General features: G+C 41.4%; 2 protein-coding genes across 14 annotated transcripts in view; one reads left to right on the top strand and one right to left on the bottom strand.

The window, feature by feature from the left end:
- The window catches only part of cdk11b (cyclin dependent kinase 11B), a 43,865-nt gene extending 39,174 nt beyond the window's left edge, over positions 1 to 4,691 (top strand). For all 12 annotated transcript variants that reach the window (XM_059655547.1, XM_059655551.1, XM_059655546.1 and 9 more), the window contains 4 exons: positions 398 to 514; positions 1,219 to 1,367; positions 2,902 to 3,091; positions 4,287 to 4,691. In XM_059655547.1, coding sequence (XP_059511530.1) covers positions 398 to 514; positions 1,219 to 1,367; positions 2,902 to 3,091; positions 4,287 to 4,379 — 549 coding nt within the window. In that variant the 3' untranslated portion in view covers positions 4,380 to 4,691. The remainder of the gene's footprint in view (positions 1 to 397; positions 515 to 1,218; positions 1,368 to 2,901; positions 3,092 to 4,286) is intronic.
- Positions 4,692 to 8,497: 3,806 nt separating this feature from the next.
- The window catches only part of mmp23ba (matrix metallopeptidase 23ba), a 96,204-nt gene continuing 86,786 nt past the window's right edge, over positions 8,498 to 17,915 (bottom strand). Inside the window, exons 7-9 of one of the 2 annotated variants that reach the window (XM_048561376.2) lie at positions 16,316 to 16,426; positions 14,454 to 14,580; positions 8,498 to 9,798 (exon numbers count right to left, since the gene is read on the bottom strand). In XM_048561376.2, the coding sequence (XP_048417333.1) occupies positions 9,624 to 9,798; positions 14,454 to 14,580; positions 16,316 to 16,426 (413 nt within the window). In that variant the 3' untranslated portion in view covers positions 8,498 to 9,623. The remainder of the gene's footprint in view (positions 9,799 to 14,453; positions 14,581 to 16,315; positions 16,427 to 17,915) is intronic. The other variant, XM_048561377.2, reaches the window with a different exon arrangement.

Raw genomic sequence — 17,915 nt, forward strand, 5'->3', positions numbered from 1 at the left:
AGCCTACTTCATTTCAATAGAAGTGAAATGACTGTTCCATTGAGTTAAGGCGAATGTGGGAAGGGTATATTCTGCAATAGATGTGTAGAATTGATGGATTATTATTCTCAGTCTTACAGTAAAGTTACATTTGTGTCCACATCATTTTAAATAGTGTATACTTCACTGTTGAGATTTATTCACTTTTTCACTTGATATTCAAGAGATCAAGAATTGGGCCTGTTCTTTGGCTATGATCACCTTCACACATAATCAATGTTGTTTGAAGATTCTGAAAGTGGAAATTAAAAAATGTATCTTGACTTGTTCTGTCAGTGTAAGGTCACTCTAGGGTTTCCTTTTGGAAGTGTGGTTGAGAAGATGTTGCTGCTGACATCCTACCTCTTATATCTTGCAGGAATACTCAACTGCTATTGATTTATGGTCAGTGGGCTGTATCTTTGCTGAATTCCTGACTCAGAAACCTTTGTTTCCAGGGAAATCTGAAATTGATCAGATTAACAAAATTTTTAAGGTATGTGAGCATACTAAAACAGGCATGAGTCTTAATTTTTGTAAAGGTGAGGCTAATGTCTGTATTGTTTAAAAGCTGAAAGAATTGCAGATGTTGCATTGTCTGCAATGTCCGTATTGTTAACTTTGTTCTGCACTAATCACTTTAACTTCCTGCAGTGGCACTTGCTTCAAACCTGCCTTTTTTTTAAATGGGTTCCCAATTGTTACACACCAGAAAAGATCTTGTGCATTTTCCTGTAATAGTATTGAAGATAAAGCTGCTACCTGCCATGGGAGCTGATTCCCTCCACCTTCCACTTCAACACATTCACTTTGAATTCTACCCTTAATCCTCACGCAGTATTTTTAACCTCAGAGAAGAAATGACTGTTACTGTCCCTGTAATTGCTAATCCTATGCTGTTCTTGCAATAGTTGGTCATTTTGCATCTACCGCCAAGATGCCAATGGGTCCATCAGGTCCAGTCATACCTTTGCTGTGTTGGAACGATTTCCTTTGTTCTGTTCCTTTTACTTCTCTTTCTTGTGGATCATCAAATCCTGAAGACTTGATAAAAGAGATTCCAAATGATAGAAGGACTGATAAAATGCTTGGAAACCTGTGGATGATCTAAGCTAGATTGGTTAGAGGGTCTTTGTAGTTACACTGCATTGATAGAATCATTGAAAGCGAAGGCTACAGTTTAAATGTCTCTCCTTGCAGGAGCTAGGCACACCAAGTGAGAAGATCTGGCCCGGTTACAATGAACTTCCTGCAGTGAAGAAAATGACCTTTACTGAATATCCGTTTAACAACCTGCGGAAACGGTTTGGGGCCCTTTTATCTGATCAAGGCTTTGACCTCATGAACAAGTAAGTGTGAAGGGCCACCAAGTGGATTCAGCAGTGTATTTTAATTTACTACAAGTTACAGGACATTTCTCGCACTCGCCCCCGCGCCCTCTCGCCCCCGCGCCCTCTCGCCCCCGCGCCCTCTCGCCCTCTCGCCCCCGCGCCCTCTCGCCCCCGCGCCCTCTCGCCCCCGCGCCCTCTCGCCCCCGCGCCCCCGCGCCCCCGCGCCCTCTCGCGCCCCCGCGCCCCCTCGCCCCCTCGCCCCCTCGCCCCCGCGCCCTCTCGCCCCCTCGCCCCCTCGCCCCCGCGCCCCCTCGCCCCCGCGCCCCCGCGCCCTCTCGCCCCCGCGCCCTCTCGCCCCCTCGCCCCCTCGCCCCCGCGCCCCCGCGCCCCCTCGCCCCCTCGCCCCCGCGCCCCCGCGCCCCCGCGCCCCCGCGCCCCCTCGCCCCCCCCCGCGCCCCCTCTCTCCCTGCTTGACTCAGAAGTCTGCTGTACAATTCAGTAAAATCATAGTTGAAATGCTTACATTCCTGCCTACACCTGGCAATCTTTCATCCCCACAAAAAGCACATGAAAGACGTTCTGAACCTTTTTCACCCTTTGTTTGTAGAGACTGCATGCTTTCTGCACCACCACCAGTTCTACAACCCCCAACCAGTTTGGGGGGGGGGGGGAAATGTTTGTTTACCCTGACTTTTGTTAATGTCTTGAAGACTTTGATCAGATCACCTCAAAACCTTCTGAATTCTACAGAAAACTAGCCGGATTTGTATAATCCTGTCTTCATAATATAACCCTTGAAGTCCAAGTATAATTCTTGTTATACAGCTATGTTCTTCCTAAGGCGTGGTGTCAAAATCTGCTGAGCAATAGGGACGCTATCAATGTACCACGAGAGTCCTATTTGCTGAAAATGCAAGTCAACGGGGTGGCACGGTGGCTCAGCGGTTAGCACTGCTGCCTCGCAGCGCCAGGGACCCGGGTTCGATTCCATCCTCAGGCGACTGTCTGTGTGGATGCTCTGGTTTCCTCCCACAGTCCAGAGATGTTCAGCTTAGGATGGATTAGCCATGATACATTGCCCATAGTGTTCAGGGATGTGTAGGTTAGGTGGGGTGCGCTGAGGGTTGATGTGGACTTGTTGGGCTGAAGGACCTGTTTCCACACCATAGGGATTCTATAATTGAAATGATATAAACTGGGAACTAGTGATTTGGTGGTAACAACATTTACGTCATTAGGATGCAAATTGCACCTACATGTTAAATCTCTCCATAATTGCTGCTTAAACAAGTTTTAAAATTCATTTGAATAAATGCTGCATTTGAACATTTTAACCATTTTTATTAAACCTTATTTAATGTTTGCTTAATTTCGACCAACTTGATGAACAGTGTTTTGTATCAATCTGAATATGTTTTTGTGGCTTTGAAATGAGAACATTGAGTGTTCTTCTGTTTAATTTTTTGATGAGTGCTGATATCTTGACAGCAAAGAAATACAGAGAGACAAGAACTGCATGATGACTAGAATTTTCTCTCTCTCTTTGAAACAGGTTCTTGACTTATTGCCCTGCTAAAAGAATTACAGCTGAAGAAGCATTAAAACACGAGTATTTCAGGGAGACCCCACTCCCTATAGAATCGGCCATGTTCCCAACCTGGCCTGCAAAGAGTGAGCAGCAACGAGTTAAACGTGGCACTAGTCCTCGGCCCCCTGAGGGTGGGCTTGGTTATAGTCAACTGGTAAGCGTTTATATTTCTGCCTAACTGGGTTTTATACAAGGATTTTAACACCAAATGCCTTGAGATTCTTAATGGTGTAAATGTTTCTTCTGTAATAGGAAAAATGAATGAAAGTGTCAGCTAAGATACTAGCATACTGTCCTGGTTTGGAGAGAGGATTTGAAATAGTAGGGCAACCAATGGGGAAGCAACGAGAAGTAGTTGAAGACCTAAACCGGAAACCATGTAGGAAGACTGAATAACAGGGTTAAACATGAGAAGGCTTTTACCCTTGTGATTCAGTTCAGTTTTGATTCTAATGCTGAAAAAGCTGGAGGATAGTGGGGCAAAGGAGATACTCAACTTAAAATTAGGATGAGAATGTTACCTGGGATACATTGAATGGTTAATTATTGACGAATGAACAGCATCCCGGTGAAGCACAAGAAGGGATTAATGGAGTTCTGGGTCAAGTTGACTGAGTGTTTGTGAAATGAAGGTCAGCAGACAAAGTTACTTTAGAGGAAATAAACTTGATCATCAATGTTTGGAAATGTTTAAAAATGATTCATTCTTTTGTGCTGATCTCAAGGCCTTTTTGACTCCCTTTCCATAGGTTCGAAAAAGATTGAGAATATAATGTGTTTTGCCTCAAAACACTCCCATGCTGTCACCAACTGGGCCAAGTACATGTACTTTCTCCTGGTGTTATAGAGCATGGTCTTTTTCTCCATTATTCAAGTGGACATATTCAAAAATCTTTCATTGGGTGAAATAGCTCCCCACCACCATTTATATATTCTTCATTTCAGATATCCATACCAAAATAATTTTCAAATTTCATCAATAGTCTGGTACAGATTAAAACACAGCAACTGTTCATAGTCCTGGGGTTGGATGATTCTGGAAAGTGTCACAGTTTGAAGTATAATATTTGCTTATTGATCCTGTTCTGAAGCCTGGTAATTTTATTCTGAGGTGCAGTTGGGCGTACCCACTTGTCTGCTCGGGGGCTTACCTTAGTATGTTGACTGAAATGGATTTGTCACCTGCCAGGCCTGGCCTCAGTATTGAGTTCTTCACAGTAACAGCAGAGTCTACTACAGGAGAGAATTCTTGCTTAGCATCTTTGAACAAATTTGTAGCAGTCGTGATCTCAAGAAATTAACAAAGAGAAATGAAACGGATACTTTGTAAACGCTTTCTTTTTTTGCAGGGTGATGACGATTTGAAAGACACAGGCTTCCACCTGACAACTACAAACCAGGGAGCCTCTGCAGCTGGACCAGGTTTCAGCCTCAAGTTCTAATGCACTGACTTTTTATTTGAAGATCAGGGTGAAAGACAATTCAGTAGCTCAAAGATGCCTTTCAAGTTTGGTATCTTAAACTCTGCTGTCTAGTAGAAGTTGTGCTGTATCTCTTGTACAGCATCACGCATCAATAAGTTCCATCTTTCAGTTTTTTAAAACTTTTAAATATCCATTTGTAAAATGTAAAATAATTCAGTCAAGTCACTTGCAATGTGGAGAATAATTGTTCAACTTGACTGGTTAAAGTGGAATATTTTGTGTACATGTAGAGTTTTGGTAAGTTTAAAAATAAACTCGAGTAAAAGTTCATTTTACTTTGGTGTATGAGCTGAACTCAGCATAGGTTTGAGTTCCAGAGCAGGGAGCTAATTTTATGTATTAATGATGTATTAGTTCACTCTGCATTAATATATTAATGTGAAGCAATTAGTTATTCAGACTCAGCTAAATGTTGTTCTGAAAGGTACAAGGTGGAGAGTCTGGGTTTGCACTCAGCTGTCTGAATCGAACTAGCTGAGCTAACATATTTTGAATACGATACGTGCAATCATCGTTTTCTTAATTTTGATTAATTTGAGAGAGGTGGGACAAGACAAGACATTAAAACATTGGACAGGTCTCTAAGGAGATAGTAGAATTTTTTTCTAAAAGCAACTTGTTCACTTGTGTGTCAGAAGGTGATCTATATTTGCTTGGGGATAGTTATCTATTTAAAACAAAAACCTGGATTCCTTACATGAAAATGTGATTTTACAACTTCTATTCCGTAGCATTGAATTGCAAGAATTGCCTGTCTTTACAAAATCTTAACTGGAGAATACAAACACTAGGCTCTTTAGATAATAAAACTAATTAGTATTAGTCTGTATATGGGACAAGATGAGCAAAACTATAAAACAGGAGTTTGGGGGAAAAATGGGAAAATGTAAGGAGTATTAGTCAGGGCATGGAGGCATTGAACTGTTAACAATGACTGAAGATTGGTGCTTGCAGAATAAGTCAATATTGTGTGTCACCCTTCCCATTGAAAGGGGAGTATGAGAAGGAGGCAGCAGACTGAGGTTTTAATGGCATGATTTAGGAAACTGAAGATGAACAAGACACTAACAAATTAACTACACATTGGTAATGAAATTTGAGAGCCTGATCAATATTTTTCAAAGCTGATGGTCAGGTCTTCAGGTCCCACTAGATTGAAAAGTGATGGACCTTTGAATTGCAGATCTTGGAATCTAATCTAGTGTGACAATGGAACGGACATGAGTAAGGGGTTATTACAAGAAACCGTTTGAGGGAATGAATGCTAAGATGTGTTCTGGGGCTCACAATGGATTTGTGGTTATTTTTGAAGTAATAGTCTGGTCCCCAAGGACATGCATCATCTAAGGTTCTTGAGTAAACTTCTAACTCAGATTGTAGATGCTGTGGTTGGCTGGCTCACTGAGCTGGCTCGTTGTTCTGCAGAAGCGCTGCTGTGTTTTCCCATCTGATATTTAAACTCTGTAGAATTAGACCCAATATGCACACCATTGTGAAGAAGTACTAGAAATGAGGTAATCAACGCCAACGGAGCCCAGAGTTTAAATAGCAGCAAAACATAACAGTAGGCGGCAGCACTGATGATGTTACCCAGCAGGGTAATGAAACATCTGTGAACTAACAAACCAAACACAACTTGCGTTTTCCAAATGAGGAATATTATCCTGGGTTAATTCAGCTGAAGGATAAATACTTCCGACACACTTTGCTATTTGTGTTTCAAATGGTTGACCGTGGAGTTCAGTGTAATTATGTTCATAATTTCTGTAAATGACCCCAGTACAGGGTATTGTTTATGGAGTTTAAACATAGACAGTATCAAATGTGAGATAACCCAGAGAGATCCTAATTTAGGGGGCAGGCAGAACAAGGTTACGTATCACAATTATGTTTCTGTTTAACAATTTTGCAGAAGACACTTTGAAATTTTGATGCATGAGTCACTAAAATGGTCACGTTCAGTCTATAAAGGGAGCAAATGAGATAGTTAAGTAGTAATGTTACAGCCAGGAACAAAATCTTAGAACATAGAACAGTACAGCACAGAACAGGCCCTTCAGCCCACGATGTTGTGCCAACCATTGATCCTCATGTATGCACCCTCAAATTTCTGTGACCATATGCATGTTGGAGAAATCTTGGAGAAACTCAGCAGGTCTCTAGTATCTAAGGAGAGAAACAGTTCAAAGATTTTTGAGTAGATTTGTAGCTTGGATTGTGGATGCTGTAGTTGGTTGACTCGCTGAGCTTGTTCGTTGTTCTGCAGACGTTTCATTACCCTGCTGCGTAACATTATCATTGCAGCTTCTGATGAAGCACTGTTGTTATCCTGCCTGGTATTTAAACTCTGGAGTCTGTTGAGCTGGAGTACTTCACTTCCGGTTTTCCTTTGCAGTGGAGTGTAAATGGGGTCGAGTTCTATGTGTTTGTTGATGGCTTTCTTCGTGGAGTACCAGGCTGCTAGGAACTCCCGGACCTGTCTCTCTTTGCATGTCCCAGGATCTTGGTGTCGCAGTCGAATTGGTGGCTCTCCTTATCCATGTGGATAGAGATGAGTGAGTATTGGTTGTATCTCTTTGTAGCCAATTGGTGTTCATGTTCCCTTGTTGTTAATTTCCTTCCTGTTTGCCTGAATGTCACAGTCTCTGCGGGGAATCTTGTATATGATGTTGGTCCTGTCTGTAGTAGGTAATGGGTCTTTGGTTTGGGTGAGCAGTTGTCATAGGAGTCTTGTGGTTAGGCCTGATGTGTTCCTGATGTAAGGTATTGTGATGCTGTGTCGGGGTGTGTCGTATCTTCCTGGTTTCACTTTTGTAATAGACGTCTTCTGACCCAGTTTCTTGGATATCTATTGTCCTTGAACACCTGGAAAAGGTATTCTTCTTCTCGGTGTAGCCCATTTAAATAATGTTCTCACGCAGCTTCATTTGTGTGTGTTAGGATGGTTGCTGTAGAAGTTCAGTACTTGGTCAGTGTATATAGCTTTCCTGTGTACATTCATTAGGAATGAGAGTAATTTGTTCTTCTCCTCTCTGGTAAATTTGATCCCGGTGAGGGTGTTTATTAGTTTGTGTGTCTCCTCTAGTTTGGGCTGTTTAATAATGACAAAGGTGTCGTCTACGTAGCTGATGTTACCCAGCAGGGTAACGAAACGTCTGCAGACCAGCAAACCGCGACAAACAGTTCAAAGTTTTGAGTTTGATGTGACTTCTTCAGAATTGCTTGTATTTGTGTTACAGTTGTAATTAGCTGTGATGATAGCACAGCTAGGGTATTATCTTGAATTTTGGTCTGTATTACAGTAAAGCTGTAGATTTATCAGAAGGAATCCCTAAAAGTGGCCACAGAACTGAACTCTGAACATAGTTTAGTTCTTCAATTGGAACTCTCTAAGCGTGAGGCAAAGTCCTAGTGATCTCTTCACTGGACTGTTAACCCAGAGACTCAGATAATGTTCTGGGGATTTCGGTTCAAATCCTGCAGTGGCAGATGGTGGAATTTGAATTCAGTAATGTTAATGAATCTTTTAAAGAACTTGTCTACTCTGGGTATGTGAGGACATGAATTTGAAAAAGTCTTCTGTAGGTATAGGCTTCAAGGTCCAGAATTCAAATTAAAACTAAATGGTAGAAAATGAGCAGTATTACCCCAGAAAAGGGTGTAGTGAGAGCTATCTGGCTGAATTAGGTTGTGCTATATTTCAGACATATCCAGTGGTCACCAAAATGAGATTTAAATTCATTTGCTTGTCTAACAAAGAAAAACATCTGGTTTGTTAACCATCTGTAACATGCAATCTCATGGTTGCTATAAACTGTTTAATCCACTGTATTACTTCTGAAGTTGGGTCTAGTTTTCAGACATTTGAGGGCATCTGAGGTACCAGTTTTTTTTTTGATATTCTAAACTTTAAGAAGAAAATGTTTGCCTTCAGGATTCCTTGCTGATCTCTTCTCCATTGGACAAACAATCTACATACGTTTTCTAGGATTATGTGATGGAACAGAACACTGATAAATCCAAGGAACCAGTCAAATCCCATAGCTTGATAATTGACTATTGAATTTTAATGGGTTTAGCTTTACATGTGAACATGGAATCAAAGTGCAACTCCACAGGAGACTGCCTTGTGGAAGTAGTAGGGATTATATTAAAAAAACACACTTTGGGCGTAAAGAGTGTCCCCAAATTAAATGTTTTTTGAAAGGACTTTAAAAAGGAACTTTGTAACCAGAATTATACAACCTGAAGCTGTTTACTTTTAAAAGGTGGTTCAGAGAATTTGGTTGCAAAGATTCAAATGAACTTCGATTGAAAAGCACAAGTCTGGTTCAACAACCATAAAAACTATCTATTGTTGATTAAACCTGCTGCTACTGTGTGATCACCAGTAACATCCCCATTTCTACAGGACTTTGTGCCACAGTGGTAGTGTACTGGAGATCTGGAGCAGGGGAGTCTTGAACCTAGAAGTGTGAGATAACATCTCAGAACAGGTTCATTCTAAATGTCCCTACTTCTGACATTACAATGGAGGGCATATCATTGATGAAGCTGCCTGAAATGGGTGGACACTATCCTGAGGAGTATCTGCAGAGATGTCCTGGAGTTGAATGACTGACCTCCAACAATGATAACCATTTTCCTTTGTGCCAGGTATGACTGTAATCAGAGGAGATTTCTCTATGATTCCTGTTGTTTTGTTAGGGCTCCTTGATGACACACTCACCTCAGGGGTTCAGCTGTTTTGTCAATGTTTAAACTAAGGCTGTAATGAGGTCAGAAGCTGAGCAGATGCTGTTTAATAGCACTGATTGGATTTTGTACTGCCTTTTATGCACAGTAAATACATAGGCAAATGTCAGTGTTGAATTCATCATTCTCAGCTGACATACAGCTTGCACAATTCCTAGTCAATCAGAAAAGCTCCCTTCAGTCTTCGGGAAGACATTGATTGGGAATAGTAGCACTCTACCTCTGGCCAAACCCACAAAAACCTAGTTAATTACTGGCCTTGAGAAACAAGGTACTCTTGATAAAATAAAGCCATCTGATTTAATAAAGATCACTGTACACAAACATCCAAACCATAAGTGTAAATTTACACAATGAAACAATCACTGGGTGCAATAAACTTGTTACATACTATGTACCCAGTCACTATATGTTTAAACAATGAATATATTAACTGGTTAAAGTCTTTTACTCTTTAACTATTAACCGCCAGGAATATTTTGTAAGAATTTTGTCTTTTTTCTTCACTAGACAAGTGTAGGTTCCTTGATTGATTGCATTGGCAACGATGGTGAGCTTATTCCGGTTCATGGCGATATAACCAGGATATGAAAACTCTAATAGCTCGTCATCTTTATACCATCTGAAAATGAAATTATACTCATGAATTTGTAGTGGTACAATGGACTATCCGCTCCTTTTTTTTGTATAAAACCTTTGTCTACCTCCTTGTATCCATGAATGGCTGAAATGAATTCTGAGATATCATTTGAAGGTAAGAGGAATAATTTCTGCAAATACAAGCCAGCAATCATCTACATATTCACTTTGTCCTCGCCTTTAACAGCTGGGAAACAGAAACCAAAATCTGGTTCATTCGAAAATATCCAAACAAATAGGCAATACTTGCTCATTTATGAAACCATTTTGAATGAAGAATAAGGTGAACTTTGAAGTGGCTGTGGCAGTCCCAGCAAATGGAGACTGGAAAATCAATTCCAAATATGGATTGATATTCAGTGATGTCAAAATCTCCCTCATGTTTCATGATACAATTAATTGACAATAATCAGCCTGTTAAATCTTCGATCCTGTAAAGATACAGCAACACCATTTTAGAGAGATTGGCGAGTTTCAAACCGCAAAGATGGCAGGGCAATGGGGATTAATGAACCCTCCGGAAATGATTCACTTTTACGGCCCACCTTCAGCATACTGTTAATTCAGTTTTGCAATTTCAAATGTATTTATCAGTCCACTAATTTATGCTAAATTTAGCAGAAATTAAAAGCTTTTTGTTAACTGTAACATAACATCTGTTGCATTTTGTAGCAATTGATATTCTCCATGAGTGTCTAATAGGATAGCCAGCCAACATTGAAACTGGAGCAAAAAGCCAAGTGTCATAAATATCAAACAATGGTTTCAATTTTGAATGGCAAAGAATAGTAGTAATTGTGTGAAATAAGGGGCTTTAATGACAACACATCTTGTTATCTTTCAGTTCAAAACAAGAGGTTTTGAATTTATTGCTTCATAGAATCCCTACAGTGTAGAACCAGGCTGTTCAGCCACCCTCCACCCCAGGTGGGGGGGGGGGGGGGGGGTGTCCAGTAGTGATGTGTATGCTGAAACATTGATGACCAGCTGATTTTTATGACTTTCTATTTAAGAAAACGTCTGCACCCACACCTTCGATTACAGATGGTGAATTTTCCAGAGCATTCTGCCTCCACATCAAAGCACCTTTCTTTCTCACTGACTGAGCAGGCAGATGTAGTTTATTATTTGAATGTAGAACACCCACCCCCAGGCTCCATACACTGTACATAGAATTGCAGACATTATTGGAGGATATTCAAAAACAGAAAGCCTGGCTTGTTTGTCCTTCTGGAGCCCAGGATCACTTATAGTAATCCTGCAGTTGTCCCAACTATAATGGATTTATTGTATGCAGATGGGGTACTGTCTTTTCTTAATTTCTTTTTAAATTTCCAATTGCTGTTTACATTAATATGCTACTTGCATGCCTAGCCAGCAAACACTGGATTCTTGAGAAACCACAAATATTATTTATCTTGGCTAATGTCTGAAAAGTTACACGTCAGCCTAATGACTTGAGCTGAATGAGTCCCTCCTTTAGTTTCTGGTTCTGTCAGTGGTAATGAGACAAGCAACCTGTCCAAATTTCTTACACACATCTCAAAACAAAGTCTTTGGATTGCAAGAGTACTCTGGACCTTGTCCACAGTATATACCTTGTAAAAGCAAAATGAATATTTAACAGCATAAGATTAGGAACAGGAAGATGTACTTCAGCCTATCAATTCTGCTCTGCCCTTAACTGAGATCATGACTGACCTGATCATTCTCAACTCCGGTTTACAACCCCACCCCAAAATGACGCTCAATTCCTTTACTGACTAAAAATGTCTTTAACAAATTTGTACTTCTGTACCACCTATCACACAATCAGGATATCCCAAACTGTATCATAGCCAGTGCATCATATTTGAAGTCTAGCCACTGTTTTGTAATGACGGTAAGATTGACAACCAAATAATACCCACATCGGTAATCTGTTCAGGATGTTGGTTGAGGGATATGTATAGATTATAGGAATGCCACATAATGCCATTTGGAAAGACAGCAGTGATCTTTTATGTCTACCTGAGAAATACCCCTCACTACATCTGGAACACAGTGCACATATTCAAGACCTCAACTAGCCAGGGAATGGTTATGGCAATAAAGCATCAGTCAGAAGGTGGTGAGGATATCAATGGCTCCCCTCACAGCTGCTGTATTCGGTTCAGACTAAGTTACATAGGACATAAAAGATCCAAGTGGGGCATCATGGTGGCTAGCACTGCTGCCTCTCAGCACCAGGCACCTGGGTTCAATTCTACCCTCGGGGGACTGTCTGTGTGGAGTTTGCACATCCTCCCACAGTCCAAAGATGTGCAGGCCAGGTGGATCGGCCATGCTAAATCGCCCAGAGTGTTCAGGATTGCGTGGGTTATAGGGGGCTGGGTCTGGGTGGGATGCTGAGAGTGTCGGTGTGGACTTATCGGGCCGGAGGGCTTGTTTCCACACTGCAGGGATTTTATGATCTATAACCAGGCAAACCTTTAAGCTTTTGCCATCAAAGGTCAATAAGATGCAGGCGCGGGGGGCATTATCTCTGGAGAGTGGCCTTCGGCAGCTTCTTCAAGAGCCCTTCCTTCCATTTCCTACACAAGGGAGTTTCAAACATTAGTTCAGCTATTTTTACCACTACTAGTGGAGGGCTGTCTTTGGCCACATGATTTTTAGAACATTTCTAAGGAACATGGATGTCACTGGCAAGGCCAATGTTTGTTACCCATCCTTTAGTTGCTCTTGAACTGTGTGGCTTATTCAGCATTTCTGAGCAAAAAGAATCAACTACCTTACTGTGGACCTGGAATCACAAGTGGGTAAGCCAGGGCGAAGATTTTCTGCGCTAAAGGACATTATAAATCCCTTCGGGTTCTCTAAATGATTGGTGGTAGTTTCATGGTCATAATTACTGAGACTAGCTTCATCTTCCAGATTTAATTAAATTTTCATTAGCTGCCATTAGTGGCATTTGAACTTGTGTCCCCTAATCAACAAGCCTGGGTCTCTCAATTACTAGCCCCAGTGACCATTCATCGAGGTTAAGCTACCCACAGTATTTAAATGTGTTTCTAGTATTTATCATTCATGATTAAAGACATAAAATTGTGCGAACTACTGCATGGAATTCTGACGAGCAAGGCATCTGGCTCCTGGGGATTTGATAATCATTTAAAATCAAACTCTTATAAACTGATTAATTTTCACATCAATTGATGTGACCTGGTTCCACAGACAGTTCACTTCAGGGACAACATTGTTCAACTCCATAAGCAACGTGAATAATTCTGTTCATAGAGTCACACGACACAGAAAAGGACACTTCGGGCCAAACTCTTCAGTGCTGACCAGATATGCCAATCTGATCTATTCCCATTTGCCAGCATTTGGCCCATATCCCTCTAAACCCTTTCAATTCATGTAACCATCTAGATGCCTTTTAAATGTTGTAACTGTACCAGCCTCCACCCTTTCCACTGGCAGTTCATTCCATACAAACACCACCCTGTGTATAAAAAGTTGCCCCACACGTCCTTTTTAAATTTTTCCCCTCTCACCTTAAACTCGTGCCCTCTAGTTTTGGACTCCCCCACCCTACGAGGAAGACCTTTGTGATTCACCCTATCATAATATTATAAACCTCAATAAAATCATCCTTCAGCCTCCAACATTCCAGACTATTCAGTCTCACCCTGTAGCTCAAACTCTTCAGTCCTGACAACATCCTTGTAAATCTTTTCTGCATTCTCTCAAGTTTAACAACATCCTTCCTATAGCAGGGAGACCGGAATTGTATGTGGTATTCTAAAAGTGGCCTCACCAATGCCCTGTATAACCACAACATGACCTCCCAACTCCTATACTCAATAATCCTGACCAATAAAAGCAAGCATACTAAATACTTTTTCACCATCCTGTGACTGCACTTTCAAGGAACAACGCACTGGCATCCTGAATCTCTTCAAATAAAAACCGAAAGAACTGCGGATACTGTAAATCAGGAACAAAAAACAAAGTTGCTGGAAAAGCTCCGCAGGTCTGGCAGCATCTGTGAAGGAAAAACAGAGTTAACATTTCGGATCTGGTGACCCTTCCTCAATCTCTTTGTTTGGCAACAGTCCCCAGGGCCCTGCTATTAACTGTGTAAGTCCTGGGTACTTAGATTAGTCTCAACAGTGCCAAGAGATCAAAGCATGGGATGTAAGGGTTTAAGAGATACTAAACCAACAAAGACCCGTAATGTTTTCCCACTGAGGAGTGGGCAAGCAATTAATGTCATGCTGATTTTAAAAATTGGTGGATTAGATGCCAAGTATGTTGACACTGATCAAAGTTTTAAATTCACCACAAAATTGTCTCTGTTACTGATACATCTTCTACAAATGAATCTCAATTCTACTCCTAGCAGGCATGTTACCTGCACCTGATAGTTGGCAGTACATTTTGTAATCTCGCAAGGAGAAACCATATAGATTGCTTGCTGAAATCATGTTTATTTGGAGGTGCTATCCTCAGGTTGGAATGAAAATAGGTCCCTGCAGCAAAGTAAAAGGAACTGTAACAACTTGGTCATTCTCGGTGCTCATACTGTCTGCCCAAGTGAAAAGTAAATTATATGAAATTACTGAACTATAGATCATTTGAAAAATCATTACTTACTGCAACATCCCCTTCTTATGAGCGACCTTTCGTCCACATTGAACTGTAACCTTCCGTCCTTTGGAAACCCGCCTCACCTTAGTCCTGGGGGGTACAGGTGTAGGTGCATTGGTTGGAATGGGTGGATCTGCAGAGCATTTAAGCAATTATTTATCACTTATTAAACATCAGATTCAGTGTATTTTTTGAACAATGAAAATTAGAATAATACTTAACAGCTGGGATTTCCAAGTCCCAGAGTCCTCTCAAATCTACAATGACAGAACTTATGATGAATTCTGCAAATCCTTGGCCAAGTTACAAAGAAGTGTTGAACAGCGTATGAAAAACAGACTGTATACATCTGTATCACAGGAAACCGCTATATCCCACATCTATGCTTTTTTCTCTCTAAATGTGACTATTCCAGTGCTTTCCCAGATGGCATGCAACGTTCCACACTCCATAAGCACGAGATCATCCAAAATGCTGCTCCCTGTGTCCTTACTGGCACAAAGTTCCATTGACCCTTGCATTTCCTGACCTACATTGGCTCCCAGTTACAACATAGAACATGGAACGTTACAGCACAGTACTCGCCCTTCGGCCCTCGATGTTGTGCCGACCTGTCATACCAATCTCAAGCCCATCTAACCTACACTATTCCATGTACGTCCATATGCTTATCCAATGACGCCTTAAATGTACCCAAAGTTGGCGAATCTACTACCGTTGCAGGCAAAGCGTTCCATTCCCTTACTACTCTCTGAGTAAAGAAACTACCTCTGACATCTGTCCTATATCTTTCACCCCTCAATTTAAAGCTATGCCCCCTCGTGCTCGCCGTCACCATCCTAGGAAAAAGGCTCTCCCTATCCACCCTATCTAACCCTGCAGATAATGCACCATCTCGATTCTAAAATTCATGTTGTTTCAAATCTGTACTTGGCCTTGCTTCTGTGGAACCACCTCCAGATCTACATATAACTGCACCCATCTCTGGAGTATGGCTGATTTGCTTCACCCCTTTTTGCTCTAAAAGTTCTAGAATTCTAAAAGTTCTAGAATTCCTTCCCTGTGCCTCCCCACCCTCTACTTCACTTTCCTCCTTTAGGACACTACTTAAAACCTACCAGTGCACCTTAATATTTCCTGATGTGGCTCATTATCAAATTCTGTTTTATATACTTTGTTAACTACCTTGGGCATTTATTACAATGAAAGGTGTAAAAATACAAGAGCTTGTTGGTGAATAGCTTTTCTAATCTCACTAATAGTAATTGGTTGCCCATTTCACAAACAGTTTTTCTTACCTTGAAACATACTTCAAACCTGTGCCAGGGATAGCAATAACCCAAGTCCAGGCAGGTTTATTAAATAGGCTGATAATACCACACAATAATTCCCCACTTGAGATTTTAAATTTCAACTCAAACAGATATTGCAATCAGTGTGTCCATTTCAGATGCAGAAAATGATTACCAGGGTTGTCTTTTCTTGACATTTAATGATAAAATTCTGGTCTGAGTTGGTAGTTTTCTATCTAAGGCTGAAAGTCACTCGCACATACATGGAACGGCTGATAGATGTGAAGTTATCAAGATAGATACAGCACACAACACCTTGTGCTAGAAGGTGATTCTGTTATTTCTAACTGAGACCTAAATCCCTACAGGAATTATGGTGTTGTTGCAATGGGATTTGTGGGTTCACAATCAGAAAGAGAGCTCGTTATCGTGCAGTAAATGGCAATGACTTTACACAGCCCACTGCCCCCCACCCCTTGCGTTAGAAAGAGTTTGAGCTTACAGTAACTCGGAGTATGGATGAAAACACAAAGATGTAAAGAAGTGGTGAGTGATTGGCATCGGATGCAACTGTACCTCTGCAGAAGTCACAGCTTAAGGGGCAATGCTTCTTCATGAAAGAACGCTGTTTTTCACAGAAACTCATCTGTGCCCAGGAAGGACATTCATCAAGTCTGTCCAGGCAACCTTTAAATTAAGAAATACCTTTAATAACTCAAGCATGCCTTCACTCCTCCCTCACCCCCCTTGCCCCCACCCCAATGTATTGCTCACAGGCTAATTTTCTTCACCTTCCTGTGTCAGGAACCTCCCACTTTCTTCTTAGCAGCATATTAGTGTAATAAACTGTGTAACAGGTAACAACCCCCAAAACGTCCCCCAGAGTAGAGAAAATAGATGGATAATGTGAACCAAGTAATGAACGTCACAACTGATTGGGAATAATCTAAATATTTGATAATTGAATATGGATGGTGCATTATCTGCAGGCATTCTCACACAATTATTCAAATAGATTCATACAGTCATACATCACGACCCTTCAGCCCCACCAGTCCATGCCGAACATAATCCCAAGCTACAATAGTCCCACCTACCTGGTCCTGGCCAATACTGCTCCAAATCTTTCCTATTCTTGTATCTATCCAAATGTCTTTTTAAATTGTAACTGTACCCACAACTGCCATTTCCTCAGGAAGTTCATTCCACACATGAACTACCCTCTGTGTAATTTGCTTCTCATGTCTTTTTAAAAACTGTCTTCTCTTACCTTAAAAATGTTCCCCCTCATCTTGAAATCCCCCATCCTGGGGAAAAGACAACTCCCATGAACTCTCTCGATACCTCTCAGTATTTTATAAACTTGTATCAGGTTGCCTCGTTGGCAGTGTGGACGTGCAGAGGGATCTTGGTGTCCATGTACATAGATCCCTGAAATTTGCCACCGAGGTTGATAGTGCTGTTAAGAAGGCTTACGGTGTGTTAGGTTTTATTGGTAGAGAGATTGAGTTCCAGAGCCGTGATGTCATACTGCAACTATACAAAACGCTAGTGTGGCCTCATTTGGAATACTGCGTGCAGTTCTGGTCGCCCCATTACAGGAAGGATGTGGAAGCATTGGAAAAGGTGCAGAGGAGATTTACCAGGAGCGCAGGCCCTATGAAGAAAAGCTGAGGGACTTGGGTCTGTTCTCATTGGAGAGAAGGAGGCTAAGAGGGGATTTAATAGAGACATACAAGATGATCAGAGGATTAGATAGGGTGGGCAGTGAGAGTCTTTTTCTGAGGATGATGACTTCAGCTTGTACAAGAGGGCATAGCTACAAATTGAGGGCTAATAGATTTAAGACATGTCAGAGGCAGGTTCTTTACTCATAGAGTGGTAAGGGCATGGAACACCCTGTCTGCCAATGTAATTAACTCAGCCACATTGGGGGAATTTAAACAGTCCTTGGATAAGCATATGGATGATGATGGGATAGTGTAGGGGGAGAGACTTAGATTAGTTCACAGCTCGGCACAACATCGATGGCCGAAGGGCCTGGTCTGCGCTTGTATTGTTGTGTGTTCTATGTTCTATGCCTCGCAACCTCCTATGCTCCAGTGAAAAATGTCCCAGTGTATCCAGTCTTTCTTTATAACTCAAACCTTCCATAGTTGGCGACATCTTTTCTGAA

This window comes from Stegostoma tigrinum, chromosome 28 (assembly GCF_030684315.1).
Source record: "Stegostoma tigrinum isolate sSteTig4 chromosome 28, sSteTig4.hap1, whole genome shotgun sequence".
NCBI lineage: Eukaryota > Metazoa > Chordata > Chondrichthyes > Orectolobiformes > Stegostomatidae > Stegostoma > Stegostoma tigrinum.